The sequence below is a fragment of the Scyliorhinus torazame genome, chromosome 2 (genome assembly GCF_047496885.1).
Source record: "Scyliorhinus torazame isolate Kashiwa2021f chromosome 2, sScyTor2.1, whole genome shotgun sequence".
NCBI lineage: Eukaryota > Metazoa > Chordata > Chondrichthyes > Carcharhiniformes > Scyliorhinidae > Scyliorhinus > Scyliorhinus torazame.
In genome coordinates, this window is record NC_092708.1 from 249,724,054 (window position 1) to 249,739,678 (window position 15,625).

Genomic DNA, 15,625 nt, shown 5'->3' on the forward strand with positions numbered 1-15,625 from the left:
CGCCCTGGCCCGATTAAAGCCAGCTCTTTTCTTGGTCACCTCCGCAGTCCAGTCCTGGTAGACACGGATCTCCGTATTCTCCCACCTGCTGCTCCGTTCTTTCTTCGCCCATCTCAGGACGCACTCTATGTCCATAAAGCGGTGGAACCTCACCACGACAGCCCTTGGCGGCTCGTTGGCTTTAGGCCTCCTCGCCAGGACTCGATGAGCCCCATCCAGCTCCAGGGGCCTCGGGAAAGCTCCCGCGCCCATCAGCGTGTTGAGCATTGTAACTACATGTGCCCAGCGTCGGACCCCTCCACTCCTTCAGGGAGAACCAGAATCCGAAGATTCTGCCTCCTCGACCTGCTCCCCAGGTCCTCAAACTTCTCCTGCCACTTCTTGTGTCGCGCCTCGTGCGCCTCCACCTTCACCGCCAGGCCCAAAATCTCATCCTCGTTCTCTGAGGCCTTCTGCCGCACCTCTCGAATCGCCGCCCCTTGGGCCTTCTGGGTCTCCACCAGCTTTTCGATCGATGCCTTCATTGGCACCAGCATTTCTGCTCACAGCTCCGCAAAGCAGTTTTTAAGGAACTCTTGCTGCTCCCGCGACCACTGCGCCCACGCTGCTTGATCTCCACCCGCCGCCATCTTGCTTTTCCTCCCCCGCTCTCTTCGCTGCTCCAAAACCACTTTTTTGATCGCTCCACTCCTGGCCCACTCCATACAGTGCTGGGGGAACCTTACGATCACCTTCGCACACTGGGAACCATCGTACAAGTGCCGCTGGGGCTCCTCAAAAGGGCCCAAAAGTCCGTCCTTGGCGGGAACTGCCGAACGTGCGACCTACCAAGGATAGCCGCAACCGGAAGTCCTGTTTTCTGTTTTAACACAAAACTATTCCTTCCGCAGGAAAATTTGGCCAGGTTGCAAAGAGCATTTGCACGAAAATGGGAGTTCATCTTTTTGCAAGCAGAGGCCCAAGTAAAGTACGTAACAAACAACTTTACAAATGTATAAAGTGAGAAACCATGAGGAAATAATAAGACTTTGCTTTCCATATGTGTGTGGAGCTGATATCGCATGGCATTGCTTGCTACTGATCAGGATCTGGAGCATGATTTGTCATAGAATCCTTATCGTCCAGAGGGAGGCCATTTGGCCCATCGAGTATGCACCAACCCTTTAAAAGAGCACCCTATTTAGGCCCATGCCTCCACCCCATCCCCGTAACCCACCTAACCTTTTGGACACTAAGGGGAAATTTAGCATGGCCAATCCACCTAACCTGCACATCTTTGATCTGTGGGAAGAAACTGGAGCACCCGGAGGAAACCCACGCAGACACGGGGAAAACGTGCAGACTCCGCACAGACAGTCACCCGAGGCAGGAATTGAACCCGGATCCCTGCTGCTGTGAGGCAGCAGTGCTAACCACTGTGCCACCGTGCCGCCCAAATGATTGTATGGTTTTAGCTGTTAGTCAGGTCTATGATCAGTTATTCCGTGATGGGGATTCCTCTGAGCACATGCTGAAGTCAATTTACAACCTAATTTGTTGTTTTGGAACAAGTCCGGGTCTTTTGGCTAAGATCAAGTGCAGGATCAAACCCGAGATCAGGTTAGTGCATGTTCTTGTCTACTTGGATATAGTATGTCTCTTTCGAGGGGACCATGAATTTAAATTGTTTTTTTGAGCAAACGAGGGGATGAATTAGGGCTTGCCCTGTCCATTCTGCACATTGGCTTTGTCACTCTGAGAATGGAATACATTTCTTCTTAAAATTCCCCAGATTGACAGGTAATTAGTTCCTTTCCTTTCTATGTATCTTAAAAAAAAATTGAGATAGCTACCTTCTTCTTTTCAGCATTGTACAGTTGTAATTTATTGGTGAATTATGCCAATTTGGGAAATGATGGGCATTTTCAAAACTCTGTTGAAAAAAAATAATTTTAAGGCTGTAGATGAATCATTTCAGCACTGGTATTCAACTGAGCCTGTGCCCGATGCTAAATGAGATGAGCTCTTTCTTAAATATTAAGATAGAGCCGTGCAGTGCCACAGTGGCTCGCACTACTGCCTCACAGCACCAGGGACCCGGGTTCAATTCCGACCTTGACTATCTGTGTGGAGTTTGCACGTTCTCCCTGTGTCTGTGTGGGTTTCCTCTGGTGCTCTGGTTTCCCCCACAATCCAAAGATGTGCAGGGTAGGTGGATTGGCCATGTTAAATTGCCTTTCAGTGTTCAACAGTTAGGTGGGGATAAGGTCAGGGAGTGGGCCTGGGTACTCTTTCGGAGGGCCGGTGCAGGCCCAATGGACTGAATGGCCTCCTTCTGCACTGTATTGAATCTATGATAAGCACAAATTATGTTTTATTACCTTTCCTGCTGTTTGTGAAAAATACTGTGACCTTATAATGTAAGTGTCCTCACTGAATTTGAAAGGGTAGTATGTCCTGTGAGATTGATAGTTACAGAGCTGCAATTTTTATCCATGGCAATTTGTAAAATAAAACCCATATTTCATTTTCTTCTGGGTTTTCCATGTAACTGTGTCCCATCTTGAACTGTTTAGAGGGAGGAGAAGTCACCAGAAGGGGCCTTAGTGTGCCTTCTTCAGCTCATATCCAAGGGCAGCCATGGTGCATCATCTCCCATTCTGTTGAACAGAAATCACTGCATGCCGCAAGGAAAACATAAAGGTACAGAAAGCAAAACAATATTTGCAAATGGAAAATGAATTTGATGAATACTTCCCAATGTCCACTTGCTGTTACTTATTTCAGACAGTGGCTCACCACCATCCTACCGACAATCAAATGTCCTTTTATCTGTAATTTACATAATGCAGAGACAAGCACCCCCTTAGTCACCATTAGCACTGAGGCTATGGTTGCATAATAACTTCAGCAACCCAGTTCAGTAGCTATTACTGTCAAGTGGGTTCAAGTCCCCGCATCGGTCGTTGAAGTTGACAATACAGTGGAGTACTGAGGGAGAGTTGCACTGTATTCACACTCGTGGAAGAGTCTGGGCATTTTCCCCTGGTCTCTTTGTCAATATTTATCCCTCAAGTAACATCAAGAGGATATTGTAATTGGTCATAGAATTATAATGGTAGAACGGTTACCACACAGAAGGAGGCCATACGGCCCATCGCACCTCTGCTGTCTCTCTGCAAGAACAATAGGGCGGCACAGTGCTGCAGTGGTTAGCAGTGTTGTGGTACACCCATTAAAATCAAATATGCAGCACATTTTTGCAGCCTCAAAATGCAGCATGGGAAAAGGTTCTTTCACCCACAGAGTCCATCATCCCAAGTGGCCTTTTAGCAACTCATTTCATTTAGAATACTATTCGGCTGTTCTTGTGGTGCAGTGGGTAGGGTCCATGCCTCTGAGCCACAAGCTCCGGGTTCAAGTTCTACCCCAGGACCTGATAGCCAAGGTAGGTGTGGTCATAACGCAGTCCAAACATTTGAGTGTAAACCTGTAAATTCTTCCAACACACCGATAGCTGGTGGTGAGAGCTGGAGAGACTCCTGGTCAGTCACACTTGATGCGGAGTGGCACTCCTCAAGCTATAAGCCTCTGGTGACAGGCTAGTGAACTGTCCTGGAATTGCTAGTTATGGAAACAGACACAAGTCTGCCTTAGTGCACCACCAGGTGTGGGAAGAGAATTGGAATTGGAATGTTTAACAGTCTGTAGAAGTCCAATTCCTGAGGTAGCCACTCTTACACTCTCCCACCTGCCCCAAGCATGTCCAATTTTAGGTTGCGTGGGTGAAGCTGGCAGGAAGAAATCAAGGCCAGGAAGGGAAGATCATGCTGTCCGACTAGAGAGGGGTCTATACTGGACCTAGTACTAGGGAACGAGCCCGGCCAGGTCATCAAAGTTGCAGTGGGGGAACATGTGGCGAACGGTGACCACTGTTCCGTAAGCTTTCAGATACTCATGGAAAAGGGCGAGTGTTGTCCTAGGGTTAAGGTGCTAATTTGGGGGAAGGCTAACTACAACCAGATTAGGCTGTTGCTTGGGAGAGGTTGTTTGAGGGTAAATCCACATTTGGCATGTTGGAGTCTTTTCAGGAGCAGTTGAGTGTAGAACAGGCATGTGCCGGTAAAAAGGAAGGACAGGAAAGGCAGAATTCAAGAACCATGGATGACCAAGGAAATTGCGAGTCTAATCAAAAAGAAAAAAGATGCATACATGAGGTACAGGAAACTAAAAACAGTTGAAGCACTTGAGGAATACAAGGACAGTAGAAAAGAGCTTAAGCTGGGAGTTAGGAGGGCAAAAAGGGGTCACAAAATGCCCTTGGCAGACAGGATTAAGGAGAATCCCAAGGCATTTTATATGTATATTAGGAACAAGAAGGTAGTTCGAGAAAGAGTTGGTCCACTCAAGGGCAAAGGTGGGAAATCATGTGTAGAACCAAAGGAAGTAGGTGAGATCCTTAACGAGTATTTTGCACCGTTATTCACGAAGGAGAAGGACACGTTGATTGGTGCTGTCTCAGAGGGACGTGTAAACACTTTAGAACAGGTCGTTATTACAAGGGAGGAAGTGTTAGGTGTGTTAAAAAGCATTAAGGTAGACAAATCCCTAGGGCCAGATGGCATCTATCCCAGATTATTGAGGGAGACAAGAGATGAAATCGCTGGATCTCTAAAAGAACTCTTTGAGTCCTCGTTGCCCACAGGTGAGATCCCAGAGGATTGGAGGATTGCCAATGTTGTACTGTCATTTAAGAAGGGTTGCAAGGATAATCCAGGTAACTATAGGCCAGTGAGCTTGACGTCAGTGATAGTGAAACTTTTGCAAAAGTCTCAGAGATAGGGGGGCGGGATTCTCCCCTACCGGGCGGGGCGGGGGATCCCGCCGTGATAGAGTGGCGGGAACCACTCCGGCATCGGGCCGCCCCAAAGGTGCGGACGTCTCCGCACCTTTAGGGGCCAAACCCTCACCTTGAGGGGCTAGGCCCACGCCGGAGCGATTTCCGCGCCACCAGCTGGCGGGAAAGGCCTTTGGCGCCACGCCAGCCGGGGCCGAAAGGTCTTCGCCGGGCGACGCGGGTCCGGGCATGCGCAGGAGCGTCAGTGGTTGCTGGTTGCCATGGCGAAGGCGGAAGAAAAAGAGTGCCCCCACGGCACAGGCCCGCCCGCGGATTGGTGGGCCCCGATCGCGAGCCAGGCCACCGTGGGGGCACCCCCCGGAGCCAGATCACCCCGCGCCCCCCCCAGGACCGCGGAGCCCGCCCGCACTGCCTTGTCCCCCCATTCAAAACGTGGTTTAATCCACGCTGGCGGGACAGGCATTCCAGCAGCGGGACTTTGGCCCATCGTGGGCTGGAGAATCGGCGGGGGTGGGCCCGCCGACCGGCGCGGCCCGATTCCCGCCCGTCGACCGGCATTTCATAAGGTCCCTCATGGCAGGCTGGTGGAAAAGATTAAATCACATGGGGTCAGTGGTGAACTAGCTTGATGGATTCAGAACTGGCATGGCCATAGAAGTCAGAGGGTAGCAGTGGAAGGATGTTTTTCCGAATGGAGGTCTGTAACTAGTGGTGTTCCGTAGGGATCAGTACTGGGACCTCTGCTCTTTGTAATGTATATAAATGACCTGGAAGAAAATGTAGCGGGTCTGATTAACAAGTTTGCGGATGATACTAAGATTGAAGGAGTTGTGGATACTGATGAAGATTGTCAGAGAATACAACAGGATATAGAAAATCTGCAAAATTGGGCAGAGAAATGGCAGATGGAATTTAACCTGGACAAATGCGAGGTGATGCATTTTGGTAGATCCAGTTCAGGTGGGAGCTATAAAATAAATGGTAGAACCATCAGGAACATAGAGACACAGAGAGATCTGGATGTGCAGGTCCACAGAGAGATCTGGACGTGCAGGTCCACAGATCCTTAAAAGTGGTAGCACAGGTGGAAATGGTGGTCAAGAAAGCATATGGCATGCTTGCCTTCGTAGGATGGGGTATCGAGTATAAAAACTCGAAAATTATGTTACAGTTATATAGAACGGTGGTTATGCCACATTTGGAATACTGTGTCCAGTTCTGGTCACCACACTACCAGAAGGATGTGGAGGCTTTGGAGAGAGTACAGAAAAGGTTTACCAGGATGTTGCCTGGTGTGGAGGGTATTAGCTATGAGGATAAACTGGGATTGTACTCCCTCGAGAGACGGAGGCTGAGGGGCAACCTGATAGAAGTTTATAAAATTATTAGGGGTATAGATAGGGTGAACATTCGAGGTTTTTTCCCAGGGTGGAATTGAAAATTACAAGGGGCACAAGTTCAAGGTGAGGGGGAAAAGGTTCAGTGGAGATGTGCGGGGTAAGCTTTTTTACACAGAGGGGGGTGGTGGCCAGGAATGCACTGCCAAGTGAGGTGGTTGAGGCAGATACGTTAGCAACCTTTAAGACTTATCTGGAGAGGCACATGAACAGATGGGGTATAGAAGGATACAGATGGTTGGTCTAGATAGGACATGTGATTGGCGCAGGCTTGGAGGGCCAAAGGGTCTGTTCCTATGCTATATTGTTCTTTGTTCTTTGAGCCTTGAGGTTTATAGGAATCAAAGAAAAATGCATCTTGCTTGGAAACTACATCAAGGTTTGCCACCCATCTGATTTTGAACTGAAGAGTCTCTGGTTTTATCATTTTTTTTAAAAATCTAGTCTTATTATTAGTTAAGGTTTTCAATTAACTCTCAAAATTAGCAAAGCAATCAGCACAACTGTGGGGTGGGAAACCATTGCCTTGACCAATGCCAATGCTGCCCATATTCAGCTTTGGACTTGGCAGTCCCGCTGTATTAAGGTAACTATATTTTTGTCTCTGACTTAGTAAAGTAACTAATTTGGTGGCTGCCAGTTGAACAGGGCAAAAGAACAATGGAATTATTCGCCCTTTGTATCGCACAGAAAGGGGTAGATCAAATTATACATGTTCTAGATCATGCTCACTTTGCATCATGCATATTGAAAAATGCATGTATAAGAAGAAGCTTCAGGCTGTTTCCAATGCATGATTGAAATACATCTGAGAAGGTGACTGCCCTGTAAGTTCAGTGTGCCTTTGGAAGTTGATATCATCTTCTTTTAGAATTGACAGGAAAAAGGACAAAACAGAACGGAAGATTCTGGACAGTCAAGAAAGAGCTTTTTGGGATGTTCATCGACCCGTCGTGAGTATGATTAGACTTTGCCCATGAGCGCGCGTATGATTGATGTCGTCATAAAGGATCGTTTGCCAACTTGGTGTTGCCAGCAGGGAGCCTCACATGTAGTTGCTCTGAGGCTCAGCCATGCATGGCAAGTTATTTTTAAGGACCATTAACTAAAATGGCCAGAAAATGGGGCGGCACGGTGGCATAATGGTTAGCACTGCTGCCTCACGGCGCGGAGGACTCGCGTTTGATCCCGGCCCTGGGTCACTGTCCGTTTGGAGTTTACGCATTCTCCCCATGTCTGCATGGGTCTCATCCCCACAACCCAAAGATGTGCAGGATAGGTGGATTGGCTACGCTAAATTGCCGCTTAATTGGAAAAAAGAATTGAGTACTCAAAACTAATTTTTTTTAAATCGCCAGAAAATCATGTGCTCAAATTTCAGATATGCGGTGATGACAGGTGTGGCTCCACTAAAGAGATGAAGTCATAAATGGTTCCAATAGTGATTTTCACTACACTGCAATCCTGGTGAATATTAATTTGCTTAGCTAATTGGTTCTTTATTCATAATTTCTCAAATGTTTTGTTGAAATGGCTACTTTTTAACGTTCGTGTCCGAGTCCCTTTAATCTCTTCGGGGTAGATTTTCTGGCCCCGCCCGCCACAGGAATCGTCGCGGGTGGGACATAAGATTTGGCGCCTCGAACGGGAATTTCTGGTCTTGGGGCGAGCGTGACTGGAAAATGCCACCCTTATACTGCAAGTGATTCAAAATGAAAGCACCTTCTTATCTAAGGTAAAAAATTGGGGGGTCGGTTAGCTCAGTGGGCTGGATGGATGGTTTGTGGTGTGGAGCAACACCAACAGCATGGGTTCAATTCCTGTACTGGCTGAGGTTATTTATGAAGGCCCTGCCTTCTCAACATTGCCTCTTGCCTGAGGTTTGGTGACCCTCAGGCTGAACCAGCACCAGTCAGCTCTCAAAGAGGAGAGCAGCCTGCGGACCTCTGGGACGATCCGGGCATTTACATATGTTATGATTGAAATGGCGGCAGCATGGTGGCACAGTGGTTAGCATTGCTGCTTCACGGTGCCGAGGTCCCAGGTTCAATCCCGGCTCTGGGTCACTGTCCGTGTGGAGTATGCACATTCTCCACGTGTTTCACCCCCGCAACCCAAAGATGTGCAGGATAGGTGGATTGGCCACGCTAAATTGCCCCATAATTGGAAAAATGAATTTGGTACTCTAAATCCCACATACATTGGTCAATGAAATAGTGGCCAACAGGGAAATACTTTACACTTCAAACTGAGACGTTTACCCCCATCAGGAATCCAGTGTAACAAGAGTCTATTTAACTGCAAATTCATTCTTTTGCACTTCCTAGTTACAAGGTTTTGGTATGCTAGCATTTCTATGGAGTCATCTCCAAAACCAAATCAAATCAACAACCATTACCAATTTCTTTATTATTAAAATCCCTACATGAGCACCAGGCACTGCAAAGTTTAAAGTAAAGGAAGAGACAAGGGTAGAATTTTCCAGCCCTTCCTGCCACCAGATCTTCCAGTCCCACCGAAGGCAGACCTTCCTGGCGGCGGGATGGACGAGCCACACAAAGTGTCGCAGACATCAGCAGGACCGGAAGATCGCACCAGCGGCCATTGCCGAGCCACCTCTGCCACCGGAAAACATGCCGACGGGGAGGGGGTGGGGGGAATCAGGAGCATCCCGCGCGAGATAGCTGTGACTGAATGACACCAAACTTAGATAGGGGATAGATTTCTGTCTTCACTCCCTGTGTGGAAATCTGCCTTCGCTTTAAGGAACTCACCAAATTTACATTCTGGTGAATGCTGAGCTAGAATAGGCCACGGTGAGATGATACATAACTGATGCAGGGAGGAGAATAAAACATGGCCTGATATATTTGGAGCTTAGTAAGAACAGTAGACCAAACTTGAAAGCCAAATTAATGTTGACAAAACAGCTTTTTAAAAGAATTCACATGCTTTCCAGTAAAGTGAATTTTATAGGGGGCGATTTTTTGGCCCCTCTCTCCATCCGTGAAAAGGTCAGCGCAGGCTCAAAATCTGGAGTGAAGCTAAAATTGTGATTCTCTCCAGTGTGATTGGCTTTTGGAATCCTACCCCTCCCCCACCAGCGGAGTCATGCAAACCGCACGGCGTGAGCCCAGGAACCTCATTTTAATATATTACCATATTTTTAAAAAAATATTTTAATCAAAGTTTTACATTTTTACACTGTACATTCGTTAAAGATAGATGAGGCAGTTACAATTTGCAAATTATTCTTTTTGCGTGTTCCCCTTCACTCTGCTGCCCTTGCCCCTCCCTTCCTATGAGTTAGTTCCCTTACTCATAGCGAGGCAGTGCCGTCCCATGCAAAATTGTCCATTTCCGTCACTTTCTCTCTTTGTGTCTTCCTCACCGCTGCCTCGTTTTCCTTTTGTCCACTCCGTTCATAAGGACAAACTCGTCTGCCACTGCTGGAGTAGTAAAATAATGTTCCTTATTCTGGTATGTCACCCAGAGCCTAACTGGGAATAGCGTCCCGAATTTAACATTGTTTTCGTGCAGGGCCGACTTTACGCAAATGCGGGGAGAATGTGCAAACTCCACACGGATGTGACCCAAAGCCGGGATCGAATCTGGGACCTCGATGCCTTGAGGCAGCAGGGCTAACCCACTGTGCCACCATGCTGCCTGCTGATGCCTTTTCGAGTTCCTCTATTGTTTTCCCTTGGGCTTCCAGCCTCCTTCCCATCCCATCGAGCACCATCTGCATGACAACCAGTGCCTCTGCCACCGCCACCAAAACCGTCATTTGGATCTCCGCCTTAACCTCGCCCTTCATCGTGATCAGTTCCTCAGTTAGGAACACTTCCAGTCATCTCCTGGTCGGGGTGGAAGCCTGCTGTCCGGGTCGCCGGTCTCCCTCTCCCGGGGGTGGCCAGGGACCCTTTGCCTCGTGGGCCCGCCAATCCGCTTGCTTGCTGCTCCTGCCCTTTTCCACAGTTTCTGGAATCCCTGCGGCCTCTCGGCCTACTGCTTCCTGGCATTCTTTTCCTCCCTGTTGTTTTCGTGGGTGAGGGGATGAATGAGTCTGATTTTCAGGCTACATTCAGCCAGAAATGCCTATTTGCCATGTTCTGGAGGAGAACCATCTGATCATCATAGAATTTACAGTGCAGAAGGAGGCCATTCGGCCCATCGAGTCTGCACCGGCTCTTGGAAAGAGCACCCTACCCAAGGTCAACGCCTCCACCCTATCCCCATAACCCAGTAACCCCACCCAACACTAAGGGCAATTTTGGACACTAAGAGCAATTTATCATGGCCAATAAACCTAACCTGCACATCTTTGGACTGTGGGAGGAAACCGGAGCACCCGGAGGAAACCCACGCGCACACGGGGAGGATGTGCAGACTCCGCACAGACAGTGACCCAAGCCGGAATCGAACCTGGGACCTTGGAGCTGTGAAGCAATTGTGCTATTCACAATGCTACCGTGCTGCCCCTAACATCTTACTTCTGATTTTCTGATCTTTAACTTGTGTCCCCGAAATTTGAATCTTCACTAATTTTATCCAAATTGTTATTGTCAGTTCCATTCATAATCTTGACAATGCCAATGAGATTGCTTGTAATTGTATGTTACTAATGGTCCCCGCTAGAGTATCCTCAGCACGCGAGGAAAAACAAAAGCAGGGTGATCAACATCTGGCTGTATATATTCAAACCGCTGCATTGGATTGGATTTTGTTTATTGTAACGTGTACCGAGGTACAGTGAAAAGTATTTTACTGCGAGCAGCTCAACAGATTATTACGTACATGAAAAGAAAAGGAAATAAAAGAAAATACATAATAGGGCAACACAAGGTACACAATGTAATTACATAAGCACCGGCATCGGATAAAGCAGACAGGGTTGTCGTGTTAATGAGGTCAGTCCATAAGAGGGTCGTTTAGGAGTCTGATAAAAGTGGGGAAGAAGCTGTTTTTGAGTCTGTTTGTGCGTGTTCTCAGACTTTTGTATCTCCTGCCCGATGGAAGAAGTTGGAAGAGTGAGTAAGCCAGGTGGGAGGGGTCTTTGATTATGCTGCCCGCTTTCCCCAGGCAGCGGGAGGTGTAGATAGAGTCAATGGATGGGAGGCAGGTTCGTGTGATGGACTGGGCTGTGTTCACGACTCTCTGAAGTTTCTTGCGGTCTTGGGCTGAGCAGTTGCCAAACAAGGCTGTGAGGCAGCCAGATAGGATGCTTTCTATGGTGCATCTGTAAAAGTTGGTAAGAGTTAATGTGGACATGCCAAATTTCCTCATTTTCCTGAGCAAGCATCAAGTCAGGATCAGTCATAACCCTCCTTTCATGCACAAATGACCAGCTATCGCTCACTGTCGAGTCCCACGTATGAATAATGGCTATTGAGGCGGCACGGCGGCAGAGTGGTTAGCACTTCTTCCTCACAGCGCCAGGGACCCAGGTTCAATTCCGATCTTGGGTGACTGTCTGTGTGGAGTTTGCATGTTCCCCCGTGTCTACATGGATTTCCTCCAGGTGATCCGGTTTCCTCCCACAGTCCAAAGATGCGCAGGTTAGGTGGACTGGACATGCTAATTTGCTTGCTAAGTGTCCAAAAGGGGGGGCTTGGGCCTAGGTAAGGTGCTCTCTCGGAGGGTCGGTACAGACTCAAGGGGCTGAATGGCCTTCTTCTGCACTGTAGGGATTCTATGACTGGTCTTCCCCCCCATGATATTGTATCTCAGGTATGTAGAAGAATAGATTGACCAGGCTAAAAATTGGAAGTCAATGAATAGTAGTGTGAAACAGCTAAAAATCCATTGAAATTCTCACAGTCCCTTTTTAAAATCTTCCTATGTTGACTTTCTTACAGCCTGGCTGTGTGAATACCACTGAAATGGATATCAGGAAGTGCCGCAGGATGAAAAACCCGAACAAAGTGAAAAAGGTGTGTACAAGCAACCTCACCTGAACTCATTCCAAGAGGAGAAAATGTTCAGTCGATAACAGAAATTTCTCAACAGAAGTCAATGTCGTGGCACATTCAGATCAGGATTTGTTGATGGTGAAAGTTGACCGTTCCCTGGTGATGGTGAAAGAGAATGGTGAAAACTGGCAGCAAATGTTTATGCTGCTAATTAAAATAACCTGCCCAAACAATAAGGTCAATTCACCCCTTAAAGTTTTTATTTTTAAGAGTGAAAGGCTCTCTGTTGGTAAATGCACTGCCTGGCATACCATGGAGTCATTCAGACATGGAAGGTCCTTGACTAGATCTCCAGCTTGTGCTGAGTTAGTGTTAGAATGTACTTCAGCATTCCCTTGACTTGAGAGGAGAAAAGCAGCTGGTTTCCCCACTGCTCGTTGTTTTCCAGTCACCATCGATTGAAAGTACCTCCATGCCTGTGGATGATGTGTGATACAGGCCAAGTACCCTTTATCCGAAACCCTCAGAGTCGGTGGCGTCTTGGATTGCAGATCATTTCAATTTTTGGATACCTCTTATAGGCCTACTGAGAAATATAGAAACCAAGAAAATAGGAGCAGGAGCATGCCATTCAGCCCTTTGAATCTGCTCCTCCATTCATTATGATCATGGTTGATCATCCAACTGAGCAGCCTAATCCTGCCTACTCCCCTCATATCCTTTGATCTCCTTCACCCCAATTCTATATCTAACTGCTTCTTGGAAGCATACAGGGCGGGATTCTCCGTCCCGCGGTGCCCGAAATGCGATCCTCAATGGGATGGAGAATCAGGCATGGGGGGGTATATTGGGATCGCGCCCGCAATTCTCCGACACCCCCCACCCTCCCTCCCTGCTGGCGGCGTGAATGAGGCCCACAGTGCGTGCTGATGGGGGGATGTAAATAAATTCAAATGGATCTTAATGACCCATTTGCATCGATTTTGCATGCCCTCCATCCTCTGCTCCATTCTCCCGTGATTATCTGGTCCCCATGGCCGGGACTCACATGGGTGCGGATCACTTGTAGTTTCTACCAGTGTGGCCATACTGTGGTGGACCTCTTGGCCCACTGTGAGGTCCACCACACCAGGGCCATGCTGGTAGAGACCACCCAAGCCCATCTGAGGGCCAACATCCTCCCCAACAATACACTGCCTACCCACGCCTCCTCTACCAGACACCCCATGCCCCCCGACAGAGACCCCTGTAATAAGGCACCCCCCACAGGGACCCCGATAATAGGGGAACACCCCACAAGGACCCCAGTCATAGGGAGAGCCCCCAAAGGGACCCTGGATCAGAGAAATCCCCCACAGGGACCCGTGTAATGGGGAACCCCCCCACAGAGACACATGTAATAGGGAGACCACCCGCATGGAACTCTGTAGTAGGGGGACTCCCCACGAGGACCCCTGTAATAGGATGTCCCTCCCATAGGGACCCCTCTAATAGGTAGACCCCCACATAGTCCCTATAATAGGGGGACCCCCCACAGGGACCCCTGTAATAGGGAGGCCCTCCACTTGGACCCCGATAATAGGAGGAGCCCTACAGCGACCCCTAGAATAGGGAGAACATCCTCAGGGACTTCTCTAATAGGGGGAGCCCCCCACAAGGCCGCCTATAATGGGGGGGGGGGGGGGTCTGTATCCATCGGGGATGGCCACTTACAACCAGGAACAGGGAAGGTCGCAAAGCATAGTGGGAAAAATGGACAAAGCGAGATACAGGCAGGCTCAGAGCCTGAATGTATATTTGTGAGTGAGGAATCCAGACGGTATCGAAACCCCCAACCGATTAGCATTTGATGGCCCATCTCCGCCAGACAAAGGACTGATACTTGAGCGACCGATACAACCCCAGACATTTTGGTGCCACTCCCTGTACTCGGGAAGTGTAAACAACAGGGTCAATGACCGCTTAGGACACGCCCAGCCATCAAGATACCCGCCCCTTTATTGGTTTGAATCGAACACAGTGATCAGGAATTACCCAATTAGTGGGGTCCAAACTGAAGGACCACCCAAAAGACCGGGAAAACCCCCAAGGATAAAAAGAGAGACCACCATGTGTTCGGCCTCTCTTGGACCTGGCGCTCCGGAAACGTCTACCTCCAATTGCAGCACCACCAGAAGCAAGTTCAAGTTCAACGCTCGCTACCAGACGGATGACCCTAGCTGAGCAGCAGTTACTTCTACAGACCCGATAGACCCAGAATTGAACAATGGCCCCTGTTCCTCTGACCTAAGCCGGCTGCTTGAAGTTAAGTACAGGTTGTCATAGTTGATAGGTGTAGTTTAACTAGGAGTGTCCATGTTGCATGATTAATCGTGTGTGTAAATAAAGTACCCTTGATCTTGAACTAACTAACTGGTGTTTGGCTCTTTGATCGATAGCCAGTTGAACCTTGTGGTGGTATCATTTGATACCTGGCGACTCTGAGCAATATAATATTGATATCCAAAGGAAGGACGGCAACCTCACTGACTGCCATATTTACAGTAGGTAAAAAAGGCAACAGTTATTGGCGACTCTGGTGGGAATTGACCCAGAAGTGACCATGTCACTCCGAGAGAACCCACAAAATGATTGAATTAGAAATCTAAATTGGCAAAGTAAAAGAAACCACAAGTAAAACCAGTATCGCTCAAACCTCCAAAATTCAGAAGTGCAGAATTTGCATTCGTACTAACAAGGGATATAAGGTAACCTCGATAGATTTTGTTGCGTGAAACTTTCGGGAGTTGTGTAAACCGGAAAGTAGCTTGAGCCGTACCCGTGTTTGCACCACCGCTTTATTCCCCCTTGTCCCAAATTCCCAGTAGAGACAGAGATAATCGTAGGGATGGCAATGAAGGCAATGGAACGCCTTATGCATCCACAAGAGCCCGAGGTCGCAGCGACCAGCTGATCAGAACAGTGTCCCGTATGGGAAGAAGAGATTAGGAGATACCTAAAGGGGAAAGGATGGCCCCTATGGTCAGAATTTTGTGCGAATGAGGAAACAGGTCCTGGCAGCATAGGACAAACTTGGTGGGACAGCCTGACCGAGATCCACAAGAAGAATTTGAGTAAAGTTTGTAAGCCGACGGCAATTGTGTCCTGCTTGGCACAATTACGAAGCACAGAGGAGGTCGTAAGGACACGCCGTAGACAGCTTGAGGAGAAAGAGAGGAATAGAGAGGGAAATGTTAGGGTAAACGAGCAACTCCGAGAGCAGCTAGCTGCGAAGGACAAGGAGATGGCTGATGTCAAGAGGGCACACCAATCTTGTCTCAACCACCTCAGCAGCTTTCAGATTCAATAGGATAAGGCCTACCAGGACACGTAACGTGCGGAGTTGGTAAGAGAGGAAACGGAGAACCAAGCATAACAGTTGAGAAAAAATGTGAGGATTTAAAGGCAACCCTCCGAGCACTCCACAGTTCCACCACGGA

The 15,625-nt window shown here is 48.3% G+C and overlaps 1 protein-coding gene across 2 annotated transcripts in view; it reads left to right on the forward strand.

Moving 5' to 3' along the window:
- The window catches only part of LOC140397116 (regulator of G-protein signaling 6-like), a 941,371-nt gene that overhangs the window by 848,447 nt on the left and 77,299 nt on the right, over positions 1–15,625 (forward strand). For both annotated transcript variants that reach the window (XM_072486131.1, XM_072486132.1), the window contains exons 8-10: positions 891–967; positions 7,106–7,187; positions 12,093–12,167. In XM_072486131.1, the coding sequence (XP_072342232.1) occupies positions 891–967; positions 7,106–7,187; positions 12,093–12,167 (234 nt within the window). The remainder of the gene's footprint in view (positions 1–890; positions 968–7,105; positions 7,188–12,092; positions 12,168–15,625) is intronic.